The sequence below is a fragment of the Diplotaxodon limnothrissa genome, linkage group LG17, assembly GCF_057381915.1.
Source record: "Diplotaxodon limnothrissa isolate DT_005_m linkage group LG17, D_limnothrissa_male_GT1.1, whole genome shotgun sequence".
NCBI lineage: Eukaryota > Metazoa > Chordata > Actinopteri > Cichliformes > Cichlidae > Diplotaxodon > Diplotaxodon limnothrissa.
Window position 1 is genome coordinate 7,289,064 of NC_140612.1, and position 12,084 is coordinate 7,301,147.

The 12,084-nt window shown below is 41.7% G+C and overlaps 1 protein-coding gene across 4 annotated transcripts in view; it reads left to right on the plus strand.

Annotated features, from left to right (window-relative positions):
• Window positions 1-1,052: 1,052 nt before the first annotated feature.
• Window positions 1,053-12,084, plus strand: part of LOC146614580 (inactive tyrosine-protein kinase transmembrane receptor ROR1-like) — a 142,413-nt gene continuing 131,381 nt past the window's right edge. For all 4 annotated transcript variants that reach the window (XM_085375472.1, XM_085375475.1, XM_085375473.1 and 1 more), the window contains exon 1: window positions 1,053-1,212. In XM_085375472.1, coding sequence (XP_085231598.1) covers window positions 1,107-1,212 — 106 coding nt within the window. In that variant the 5' untranslated portion in view covers window positions 1,053-1,106. The remainder of the gene's footprint in view (window positions 1,213-12,084) is intronic.

The following is a 12,084-nucleotide window of genomic DNA, read 5'->3' on the forward strand; positions in this document are numbered from 1 at the left end:
TGGGATTGGTTTGGTTTGGTTGCACTAAAAAAAAAAGGGATTTGCATGAACATTTTTTACCAAAGGTGCAGCCGATCTGGATCTGGATCCAGGAACTTTTGAAAGGACTCTTCACCATGGTGAAATTGGGTACAAAGATGCACAGATCTCGCAGTATCTTTACAATCACATGTCAGATTAAAAAGGAAAAAGCAACTGGTAGACTTTGATTTGATGTTCTCAAGAAAATATGACTTCTGGATCCAGGGAATCTGTTTACACGTGGCTTAGAGGGAATGCTGTCTTCTTTTAATTGTTGATTTTTGTTTATTAATTGCTATACTTTATTTATCTGGAAAAGCCCCAAATTGTACATAACAAATATAAAATGGGTCAATATATAAAACTATGCAACCAATATGCAAATTTTAAAAAAAGAACAACAAATACGTTCGTTTTTTAAGTTTATAGGATGCACTTTATAGTTCGATATAAACAGCTGTAGATATAAATTCAGTTGTCGTGAATTTTACGGCAGAGATTTGAATCACTGATCTCTTCTATTAAGCGTTTTAGTGATTGAAGTAAAGCAGGAAGCACAAATGCGGGGTCTCCATCTAAAAACTGAATACTCCTCAGATATTTCACTCACAGATAAAAAAAAACACACGAGGTAGACTCTGACCGCCCTCCGGACAGTTCCTGTAGTGCACGCACGATGGCGACACTTGGCTAATCAGAGCCATGTGGCTTCTGTGGGCACAACTTCTCCCGATGAAGTTTGCTGGAAGGATTGCGCTCAGTCGGAGAGGGAGAGAGAGACAGACTGAGAGGAGGCAAAGCGGAGCTGGGCTCGAGCGAAGAGGAAAGGCACAGAAGCCAGGACAGACGGAGACAGCTTTCTTCAAGAAGCACCAATTTGTTTTCATCCTAGGGAGAGTTTTGGTGGGCTTTGAAAAAACTGCTGAAACGACCTAGAACTGATCAAAACGCCGAGCTTAGAGTGGTTATTATTATTATTGTTGGGGTTATATTACTTTTTTTTTTGTAGGGGGACGGACTCGAAATTGATTATTGTGTGTGGTGGATGTGAAAAGCGTGGAAAGGTTTAACACACAACCGAAGGAATGTATCTAAACCGGGCAGCGGCGAACCAGCGACTCTGGAGATGTCCACCATGCGCGCTCTGGATCGCCCTGCTCCTCCAAAGTGTCCTGGACCTGAGCGCGTCTGGTGAGTCTCCCAAAACTTTTTTTCCTTAGCCTTCACTTCTAAAATCATCCATTTTCCTACTCTCCTCTGCTGACATTCAACTTTCTAATCTGTCAGCCTTGACGAAAAACTCCTGCAAGGGCTTCCAACATGTTCCCAACGCGCTCCGCTGCGGCGTTGCGCTTCTTTTATTTTAACGTGCTGTAAAGACGGTTCAAGCCATCCATCCCCATGTTTACATTTTGCTTGTATATTTTAGGCCGACTTTTTGTCTGTGGCTCCTGAAATCATCTGTTAAGTGACCCCATACTGCCGGCCATCGTTCAGCCTCTCTTCTCATGCAAATGATCTTTGGTTTTTTAGATTATCGTCCCATTGTCATTCTGAAGGCTCGGCACGGGGAAATACTCCACTCCAGTGGCGGACAATAGGGGGGCTCTTAACGAGTCAGCTGGATGCCCATTGTGCCCACTCTAACCACGCCCCTCAAAAATCTGAGCGTTAAAGATAAGGAATGTGTGAAGGCTTATTTAATTAAAAGGCAAACAACCACTGCATGTAGTGTTAGGTTTGGTTGATGGCGGGAGGGGTTATCGCTGATGAAGGCAGTAAGATGGGGATGCATGCATGGGCTCCAGAAGCCTGTGGCCTCTTGGAAACAGGATTCGGTTTACGTATACGTGTATCCTTCAACACAGACATTTAAATAACTCTTTATTATAGTTTATTTGTGTGTCCGGACTCTCTCACTGCAGTTTGCACTGCACAGAGCCATGTGTGCCTGTGCAGTGCTGGCATCTTAAAGTTAAAGATGACCTGATAGCAAATGCGAGTGGCCTGTGGCTGATTCCCATAAGTGTGATTGAACTGAGTTTGAATTGAGTTTGAATTGTTTACGAAGCTGCTCCTGGAAGGCATTTTCCTCCTTTGTCCTGGCTTTTAAGTGTTTATAGTGTATGAAACAATACTCCCCATCCAGACCAGTGGTGATGAATTGTCTCCGGAAAGTTTTTCGGGGTTTGCTTGGATTATCCCCGTCCTCCATAAATGCCTTTTCAACTGTTATTTACAGTGAAGGTGTGCAGCATTTCCTGTATTGGGCGTCAAGCATTTCACCAAGGCCTGTCTTTTTTCTCTCTTTCTCTTTCCTCTCTGTATCCTCAGTCCTCTCTTTTTTTTGCTCTGAGGCAGAGAGGAATGTTAATTCACATTACTTAAGTGGATGAGTTAGCTATAACTTATTCCTCAAATGGAGTTTAATGGTTGAATATGAAGTGGAGAGGAGCCAAACCCCCTGATCCTTTAGGTACTTCATATCTGGAAAGAGACAAGTGGAAATGACTGTGTTTCCCACCCACCCACATACGATCCAGAGGGAAAATACTCTGAAAATTAATTTTGAAATACTAATACTGTTTTCCATGAAGAAAACTCCCATGGCACCCTCTTCAACTAATATCATCTATAAACAAAAAAAGCTTCAGAATCCTTTTCTCCCAGAGATAATCGGCAGCTGCTGCTTCCAGTGACTTTCATTCTGATTTTCTCTCTCCATTTAAATGAATGTCACTTTATGATGAAACTTACTGGTGTGCTGCACATTAATGACACTCATTTGCAAGCTTTTTTTTATCCCTTAATCACAGCAGCTCCAGGATATGTTTGTGGACAATGCTGTCTTTTTCGGCAGAGTCAGAGAGGAACAACAGTGCGGTTTCACTGTAATCAAATGTTAAGACAATAATTCCGGACAAAGTGATCAGGGGCTGTACTGTGGTTGCAACGGAGCAAACGGGACAAAGAGGAATCTTTAAAGTGTGGTCGTTGTTGTCTTTATTTGCCGCCGTCTGGTGCGCTGGGCAGGCTGTGTGCTTCCATTGAAGAGGTCGGAGGTCACAAGTCTGTCACTGTAGTTTAAATGCGAGCATTTCCAGGAAAGGTCAGGCGTTTCCCCGGCCGCAGGGAAGGATTTTGTTTTATATGGTGGACATGCAAAAGGGTGTGCCAATTAGTGGTTAAAAATCTGTGCACCCTTTCAGAAAACATTTTAAACCTAAGGAAATACTTTCTTCATTTGCAGGATTAGAAAATGTCAGTTAATGTACACCATTGGCTGATTGTAGGAAATTTGATGATTTTCCCCGTGCATTCCCTCTACTTGCCAAAAGCAGTTTAGGCATCACTATCAGCCCTCAGGGTGCTAAAACCAACAGATCGTGAGATTTTATTCTTATAGGCACTGCTTCACTTGTAAATCACAAATGTTACTGCCATGCATTTGTGCAGAGTGGGGGACAAAAAAAAAGGCCACCTAAAGTTTAACAGGGCTTTTTATTTTTTGTCCAAACATGATTTTATTTTATTTTTTTATTTATTTTTGCTGTGCCAGCAGGGCTTTTTTTTGTTTGAATCACCTGAGTTTGAACCCAGGTGGAACCGCGTGGAAATCAGATTTCAGCTAAAAGCAGCCATGCTAAAAAGTCCCACCTTTTTATTTAAACATGGAGATAAGCACTGCATGTTCATCTGTCGGCTCAGTGATAATCTTATGACAAATTCCTAAAACCAAATGGACAAAAAATGTTTTAAATCCATGTAAACTGTGTAAATGTTCCTGAATGTGGGACATTCACCTCTGGGCATGAAAAGGTCCAGTGCAGGGCAGGGACTATGGGAAATGTGTTTAGAATTGCATTTAGCCGTTTAATAACACTTGGGAAGGCTATAAATCATGCCGGGTGGAACTGACGCGGTACAGTTTTCAGTGGGACACACTGTTGACAATAAAGGCACTTCACCCCTGGAAAATCCAATTGGTCTTACAGGCTGAGTGTGTAGGAGCTTGTCCTGGTGCGTCTGCCACTGACATGCCTATCTGGACTGTTTTATGTCTCCTGGTGTTTTCTTAGACTCTTATTTGGGGAAACAGACCACATGAAGTGAAAAAGAAAGCTCAGAATTTGTGGTTTCGTTTCTTTTATGAGGACTTGTTAAAAATTTTACATATCAGCCACTCCTTCTGCTGATTTTTATTTTGTATTTTTTAAGCTGCGCAGTGCATGTGATGGCACGTTTCTCACTTTGAGAGTGCCTATTTCAAATTATTCAGCGTTTTATCCAGATGCTCTGGCAAATGTTTGGCTCGGTCTCGAGTGGTACATCTCTTTAAGATCGATGACCCGGCCGCGTCTAAAACTCCACTCCTCCGCTCTTGACATTGCACATTACACTAAGTCAGGCATCAACTGCCGAGGATCTCTAAAAGCTTTTGGCAGACGCAAAAGAATGTGGCAGGAAGCGTGTGTGTGAAAGAGATGTATGTCTTTTTTTTTAAACACACACACACACACACACACACACACACACACACACACACACACACACATCTACATATTTTGAGACAGCTTGACTCAGTTCTGAGTGTGCGAAACTGGGAGAAAAAGCATAGACGTTAATTTAATCAGCACACGCCTGTAAATCATAAGCTCAAACTCTGTTTTATGTCACTGATTTAAAGCGCCGGTGTGTAAACTATGTCGTGCACTGGCAATTACCTACTTCCCACTCGTTATTAGGCACATGTGTTTGCCGAGGCTCGGCGTGCCTCAGTGCTGCCACGGGGCAAACTGTTTTGGAGAATATTGTGTGATAATTGTTTAAATGATGTAGAGCCAGCAGGTAATTTGCTTCCAAATGATAATAAAAAGGTTCAAGATATCAAATGACTCTTTGAGTGCAACTTTTTTGGTTGTTTTTTTCCCCCTAATAAGACCCACAATTGCAGTATTCACATAATAGGAGATTCAGAAGAACTTTCCTTATGTTGCTTGGCTGGAATGTCCTGATAATATGCTGTCAGTAGTTGGGTTGTCAAAGGAATTTTTTTAAAAAGGAGAGCTAGATTTGAGTTTCCTTTCTTTTGTATATCTGCTCTGCCAAGTGAGGCAAAAGCCTTTTTTTTGTGAACGACGAGAAGTGTAAATTTCCTGCATTTGCGCAATACTGGCAGAAACCAAAAAAAAGAGAGAAAGAAAAATGCTCCCATTTCCACAAATCGGACTCAGTGGAGCGGGGTGGTGTTTTAGTGGCAAGGTTTTCCTTGGAGAGGCAGCGTTTAATCAGAGGCTAAAAGCGCTGCACTCAGATCCTCTTTGGAGACGTTTGATAAAGTTTCTGCCACTACAAACTGTAGCCAAGCGTGAAAACCTTTTTCCTGCAATTTACTGTCTGCACAGGAGGTCAGCCTGTTAGAAAGGAAAAAACCTCTACAGGGTTCAGGGAACTGCGGTCTGGATTAAGAAAAAAGGAGAAACAACATCGGTTCAGGCTTTGGTGCTGCAGTTGAGGAGCCAGTGTGTAGATGGCACTTGAATGATTTTAGCAGAGTGAGAGTCTAGACTGAGCGTTCTCCAGAGCAGAGCATTAATTGGCCATATTTTCCCGCTCCCGCCGACTGACCTGTACCGTATACGTCCAACCGCAAATGAACTTGCTTTCTATACCTTCCATTTGATACTTTCTGTGTTGATGTCTTTTGGCTGCTGCCTGGAAGACAAATTACTCCTGCCACATTAAAAAAAGAAAAGAAAAAAAAGCTCTGTGCTGTATTTTATACACACAACACAATGAGTCCTTTGCTGCAGTTGTAAGGTAGGCTTTAAGAGAGAGACCGTGCTGATGACAAAGTGACACTTTAATGAGTCTAATGGAATAAGCCACACATACTGCATATCAATTTTCCATACGGACTTGGCACGGTTTCGCGTTGTGGACCGTGGGGAAAGGGTGCTGCTTTAAAGAGCTCTAAATGTCACTGAAGCCCCACTCCTTGTTCGAGTTTTATCAAATTACTGCTTTGCAAGTGTCCTTCACAGCTCGTGCTTAATATGTGGAGATCATGCTACATTTCATTTAATAAGGGGTTCGGATGAAACATGGCTTTTTAAACTCTCCTGTATGTGCCAGAGTAAATCTTTTTAAGCCCTGTTTGTCTAGCATTAAGGACTTCAGAAACTCCTACTGGAAGCAGACGGGCAGATCTCAGTTCAGCCACAATTAAATCTTTGTACAACACCAGGCTCCCACCAAGGGGATGAAATACCCCCAATTTAATGGGCGTCACTGCCAAAAAAAAATCAATATTTGTTTTCCATGAAAGATATGTTCACTTTATGGATTATTAAGAGAGATGGCACTGTCATATTTGTGTGCAAAACTAGAAATATGCGTGTCGTTTCTTCACAGCTGTTTAAGTATAGGGTTTGGCATTCTCTTTTAATCTGCTATTTTGTTTCTGCATTCAATTAGTAATATGTTAGTCCATAACACTTAAGTCTGAGATAACCTTTCTATGGCTAAAGCTTCAAAATCCAAAGAATACAAAGATCTAAAAGAGAGAAATGCAGAAAGTCATCAGAGTTGTGATGCTTTAACCACACAATGTGCAGCATTTTGCACTAAATCAACTCATCATCTGGTCACAGCAGCTGGACCGAAGGCCTCAGACCCACATCTGTGGTAGCTGCATACTTCCACTTGGGGGCAGTGTCAAAAATATGTGGAACAACTGATTATGGGTGACACAGTTGTCCATATTTGTGTCGATGTGGGTCCTTTAACATTTAACTTGTGTCTCAGAGAAGACAGATGCCACATACACAGACTTTTTCACTGATTTCTCCTCGGTGGTTCTACGACCTTTATTTGTTGTTGTTTTTTTCATTCTTCCTCTTCGTGGTGGACACAACTTGGATAATTCCCTTTCCTGTTTAGGCCTACTTGTTGAGCGCTTGACTTACGCACAGCATAATGTCTGTTTAGCTGCTTGGAGGACTGCACACAAGCCTCTGTGTAGGTTGATTGCCGTGATCTTTTTCTCTCTGTGTGTTAGGGTTAACCAGCCTGAGGAGGAGTGTTCACTTTGATAGGTGACACTGGAGGAATGGTCAAAAGCATTAAACAAGTACTAGGGCTGAACGATTATGGAAAATAATCTAATTGCGATTTTTTTGCCCCAATATTGCGATTGCGATGCGATATGCGATTATTTTTTAAGGTCTTTGTCTTCTGTATTATTAAACAAAGACAAGCAATACATCATATAGTATGGCCAATACTATATTACATTAATTTTAAACTGTTCTTTCCTGGAAGACAGACCTCTGTTATGATGACATGAGGTGATGCATGAATTGATGACTGACATTTTTATTTAACTTCTTCAATCACAACAGTATATTTGAACATACACAATAGTTTATTTTTAGCTTACAAACATCTGAGCATAAAGTGCTGACAAGGAACCCTGGTGTAAACATTAAAATGAAAGTCAGTACAATGTGCAGATTGCAGAAATATACATAAAAAAAATCAGTGGCTTTACCACACTCAGTTTTTCGACATCTGTGAACTACTAGACAGTCATTCAATTAAAAAATAATATTAAATAAATAAAACTAATAAATAAAAAATACACACATCTTACTGATCTCTGCAGTCAGTAACATTACACATAAAGTGCAAACATAATAGCAATTGTATAAACACACACACAAACACGCCTTTAAAGTTTAAAGGCGTGAAATTGGACGGTCTAGTTCTGATTAGCGTCACCGCTGTCTCGGTGGAGTTTAATAAACTCAGCCGTCTGCTTCTTGCTATCTAAAATATAACCAGACACTGGTGTAAATTCTCAACTGTCTCATACTTCTGTTTAATAAGTTTTCTGTTTGACGTTTAGTCAGCTGTGTGAAAACCAAGGAGGAACCCACCCGGGGGATTAATAAAGTTTTATTTTATCTAATCTAATAACTTTAATCTCAGCCAAACCGATTTACTCACGAACAAACAAAACACTGAAAAAAGCCCAACAATAACATTTTTAGGTTGTCTAAGTGACTTATATATTACGTTTAACCCGAGCAGCGAAACTCCGCGGTGATCTGAAAATGATGTGCCGGGAGTTGTGCCGTTCTCGGCCGCATCAGTAACCCTCGAGCTCCCGGCTAGCTGTCGAGCTGGTGGGTAGCAGACGCCTCTGAAAACGTCGAAGCACTTTTGCAAATATGGGATATCTTGATAAACCGAGCAGATATTTGATGTTTACACAACTACTTTCTCGCCTGAAAATATGTTAAAAGTTTATTTTGTGACCCAGAAAGATTAGTATGAGTAATTTTAAAACTTAGTAGCGGCCGCCATTGCTGGAAACTGGAGTTTGGCTGGGCCGCGCTATGAATTCTGGGATATGGTAGTAATTTGGACAGCCTTCGGCGCGTCGCTGTGACGTAATCGGTCTACAAATGCGGCCTCAGGAGGATGCAGCCCATGAATTTGGACATGTCCAGAGTATAATCGCAGCCTTTGCGGTTAGAAAATTGCACTTGATCATGTCGCGATATTATCGCAAATGCGATATATCGTTCAGCCCTAACAAGTACACAGTGTTCGTGGTCGCAGATGATCTGCATTCTTTAGAAAAGCCTTGCCTATCATTGCATGTTTTCATGGGGACACACAGACGTTTTTTCCCCGCATGATGAGAATCAGAAAATAGTCAACCCCTCTGCTACCTTTCAAAACCATCAGCATGACATCAAAACTCATTGGCACTGTTCCTATCTGGCTGGCAATCACATGCTAATGCTGGCATTCTTTCCCTTTTAATTTTCTTTTCTGTACTTTCTCACTTTCCTGGCTGTGTCCTCTCTCTCTTTCTCAAACACACACTGTCTCTTTTGCCCCCTCTCCTTCTCTTCAGTTTCTGAGTGGCTCCTCAACTTTTTCTCCTTTCTTTGCCTGGCTGACTGACATGCTGCTCTTGGCTGAGCTGCTTGTGTTTACTCAACAATAACTGAGAGCAGGGTGGCTCCACAGCAGTTCCTACGCTCTTCAGGGAAACAAAGATAACGACTCGTGCAGGCTTTCTGGCAGGATTGTTTGCCAGTATGCGGCTTCTCATACTAGAGCTGAGATGGAGCGGCATCTTGTGCTGTCAGCTGACGCAAAAACACTTCATTCTTTCAAATGATTCATTGCAGCCATGGCGAGATCATGAGAGGGATCTTTAGCCAGATTTTTCCGTAGTCAACGCAACTCTTGATGCGTCTTTGAGGCTCTGTGGGTAATCTTTTCAGAACGCAGTGGTTACGCGGCAAAAAAAGCACTGGACCATCAGCTCCACAGTAGCATTTGTATAAACTTATCACTCCGCAGTTATTAATAGAACCGTATCACATGCGTTTTTCTCACAATTTCCAAAATCATTCCCAGCAGATCCTTCGCTCAAATCTTTATTTTTCTTACTTTTTCTCTCTCTCTCATTTTTTTTCATGCCTCTGGAGCGAAGCCGTAGCACACGCCGAAAGTGCTCGGCATATAGACTTCAGCCTGCTTGCAAAATACTTAAACCAGACACATTTGGGCTTCAGGAAATTTGATTTTACGGGGCATCGTATGATTTGTGTTCGGCTTGAATAAACTGTGTGCTTCCTTGTTGAATGTGTCTGTTTAGGCTCTCGTGCAGCCACTCAGGAGGTTTTTATGTTTGTATAAGATGCAGAGAGAAGTGTTTTCCCGTGTCTTTGGCCTGTCATTGCTTTGTGATTACATTTAGTGGCCACAGAAACTGTAATCCCGTCGTTGCCAGAAGCTGAAGCATTTTTCCCTTTTGGGGATTAAAAAGGTTTTTAGTGTAAAGCTGCCAGTTTAACAAGTCTATTTGGCCACTAAACAGGTTTAGGGATCTGCTAAAACAACACTAAGCTCCTTTCACTTTATTTATGTGTTTTGTTTGTTATTGGGGAATAAAAATGCTCCAATCAGCAGGCTTTGAGCTCTCAAACTGACTGAAAGAGAAACACATTTCTGCCATACTGGCTTCTCTTTATTGGCTCCCTGTTAATTGCAGAATTTAATTCAAAAGCCTTCTCCTTACAAACAAGGTCTTGAATCAAGCCCCATCATATCTTAAAGACCTCTAGCATATCACCTCCCTGAGCCTTTTTCTGTTTGAGGTTTATTCCTGTTAAAAGGGAGTTTTTCCTTCCCACCGTCGCCAAATGCTTGCTCATAGGTTTCATTCTAGTATTGCAGGATCTTAACCATACAATGTCAAGTTCCTTGAAGCAATTATTGTTGAGATTTGGAACTATACAAATAAAACTAAATTGAATTGAACTTACTTTGCCACTATTTCCATCTTATTCCACCTCTATATTCTATGGATATATTGGTATTGCAATGTAACTCAATTAATGCAATATATATAAAAACAATACAGTACAGAAGGAAAGGAAAGTCAGTCATTTAGAAACATTGTCAGCACCTGGTTGGTTCAGCAGAGGATCGACTCTGAGCGCTGTCGGCAGCACATCTGGCAGAGTGTGTGAAACACATTGGCGGAAAGTGCCAAAATATCAGCATTTGAATTTTTTACACCCAAAACATCCATCTGGCTCTAGTGTGAAGACTTTTGGTCCATACATATATTAAAGAAATACAATCCAACTTAACTAAACAAGTAGGGGGTAATATTACTAAATCCAGCGTGTTTTCAGTGCAGCGTAGTCACCTTCAGCAAATGTCTTTGTATTAGCATTAGTGGAGACATGGCCTTAGTGTGTTTGTTTAACCAAAGCCTCGTCACCTTGTTCTCCGTGCAGGCGCCCTGTTTAACCAGCAGCCAGTGTTTACCCAGCCACTTGATTCACACAAAAAGACTCGAGAGAGGCTGCGCCTTGAAGTGGCAGCACAGTCCCGTTGTCCGACTGATCTCGCACATTTTTTTCCATTAGGCTGACAAACGGCGCCAAGTCAGCATTTTGTGGTAAAAACAGGTCTGTTTGCATGTGCGGCCTGTGAATTGTGACACCAGATTTCAGGGGCAAAATTTAGATGCAAGCACGCAACTATAAATCTAACAGTGACTTAGCATGAATAGAGGGGAAAAAGGCACAAATGACCATAAGAAATTTGACTTAAATGGAAATCCCCTTTCTATCCATTCTAATCCTGTGTCGACCGCATTCACCGAGGAATCTGGAGTTAAAGGTCTCATTTGGATGTGAGTCTGAAATGCAGTCACTGCAGTTAAATGCCCATCTACCAAACCACTGCTGCCCAGGCATCTGGCTGATTTAGCACCACCAGGAAGCTGCTGTCCCTGTGCGGTCAAGTCTTCTGTCATTGATCGGATTTGGTGAAAGAGGAAAAATGTTCAACGATGCAGATTTGAAAAAAATTCTCACTTTAAGATTCTAATTTTCCACTTTGTCTTTTACTCAAGAAACCTGGTGGTAGCATGATTTTAGCAGATTATGGCATGCTTAACTCTTAAGAGTTTGGGCAAGCCTTCAAAGATCCCTTTATTGTGGTGAGGAATAGCTGTTACCATACTCATATCCCTTTTGGCTTGATGGCCTCACTATAAGGCAACTTTTTTTCCCTCCAAGGTGAAAAGTTATTGATTCCTTTGTTGCCTAACTATCCAGAGTGTGTCTCTGTTTTGTAGCAAATGAGTGAAAATAACAGCAGGACCGAAGGTTATGTGCTTCTGACTGTCCGGATGCATTAACCAGAGCTTAGAATGATGGAGGCAGTCCTGTGTTTGAAGTCTGAGCGGCCCGTGGGTTTCGTGGTCAGATCTGCAGGAATGCTTATGAAAGAAAATCCGGTACAGTCATGGAGCAGGAATCTCTTTGTTTTAAAAGTGACAAAATGTATGTTATCTCCTCCACTTCTCTTCCTTTTGTGTTCGCTCAACTCGTGTTTGTATCGAACCTGGCATAAGCTGGAGAGGGATCTCGTCAGCTGGCTCGCTCCTGACCAGGAATTCATACATTTATCCTGCTTTTCTTTTTTTCCCCCATCCGTCTTTGAGGCGAATAAAAATGA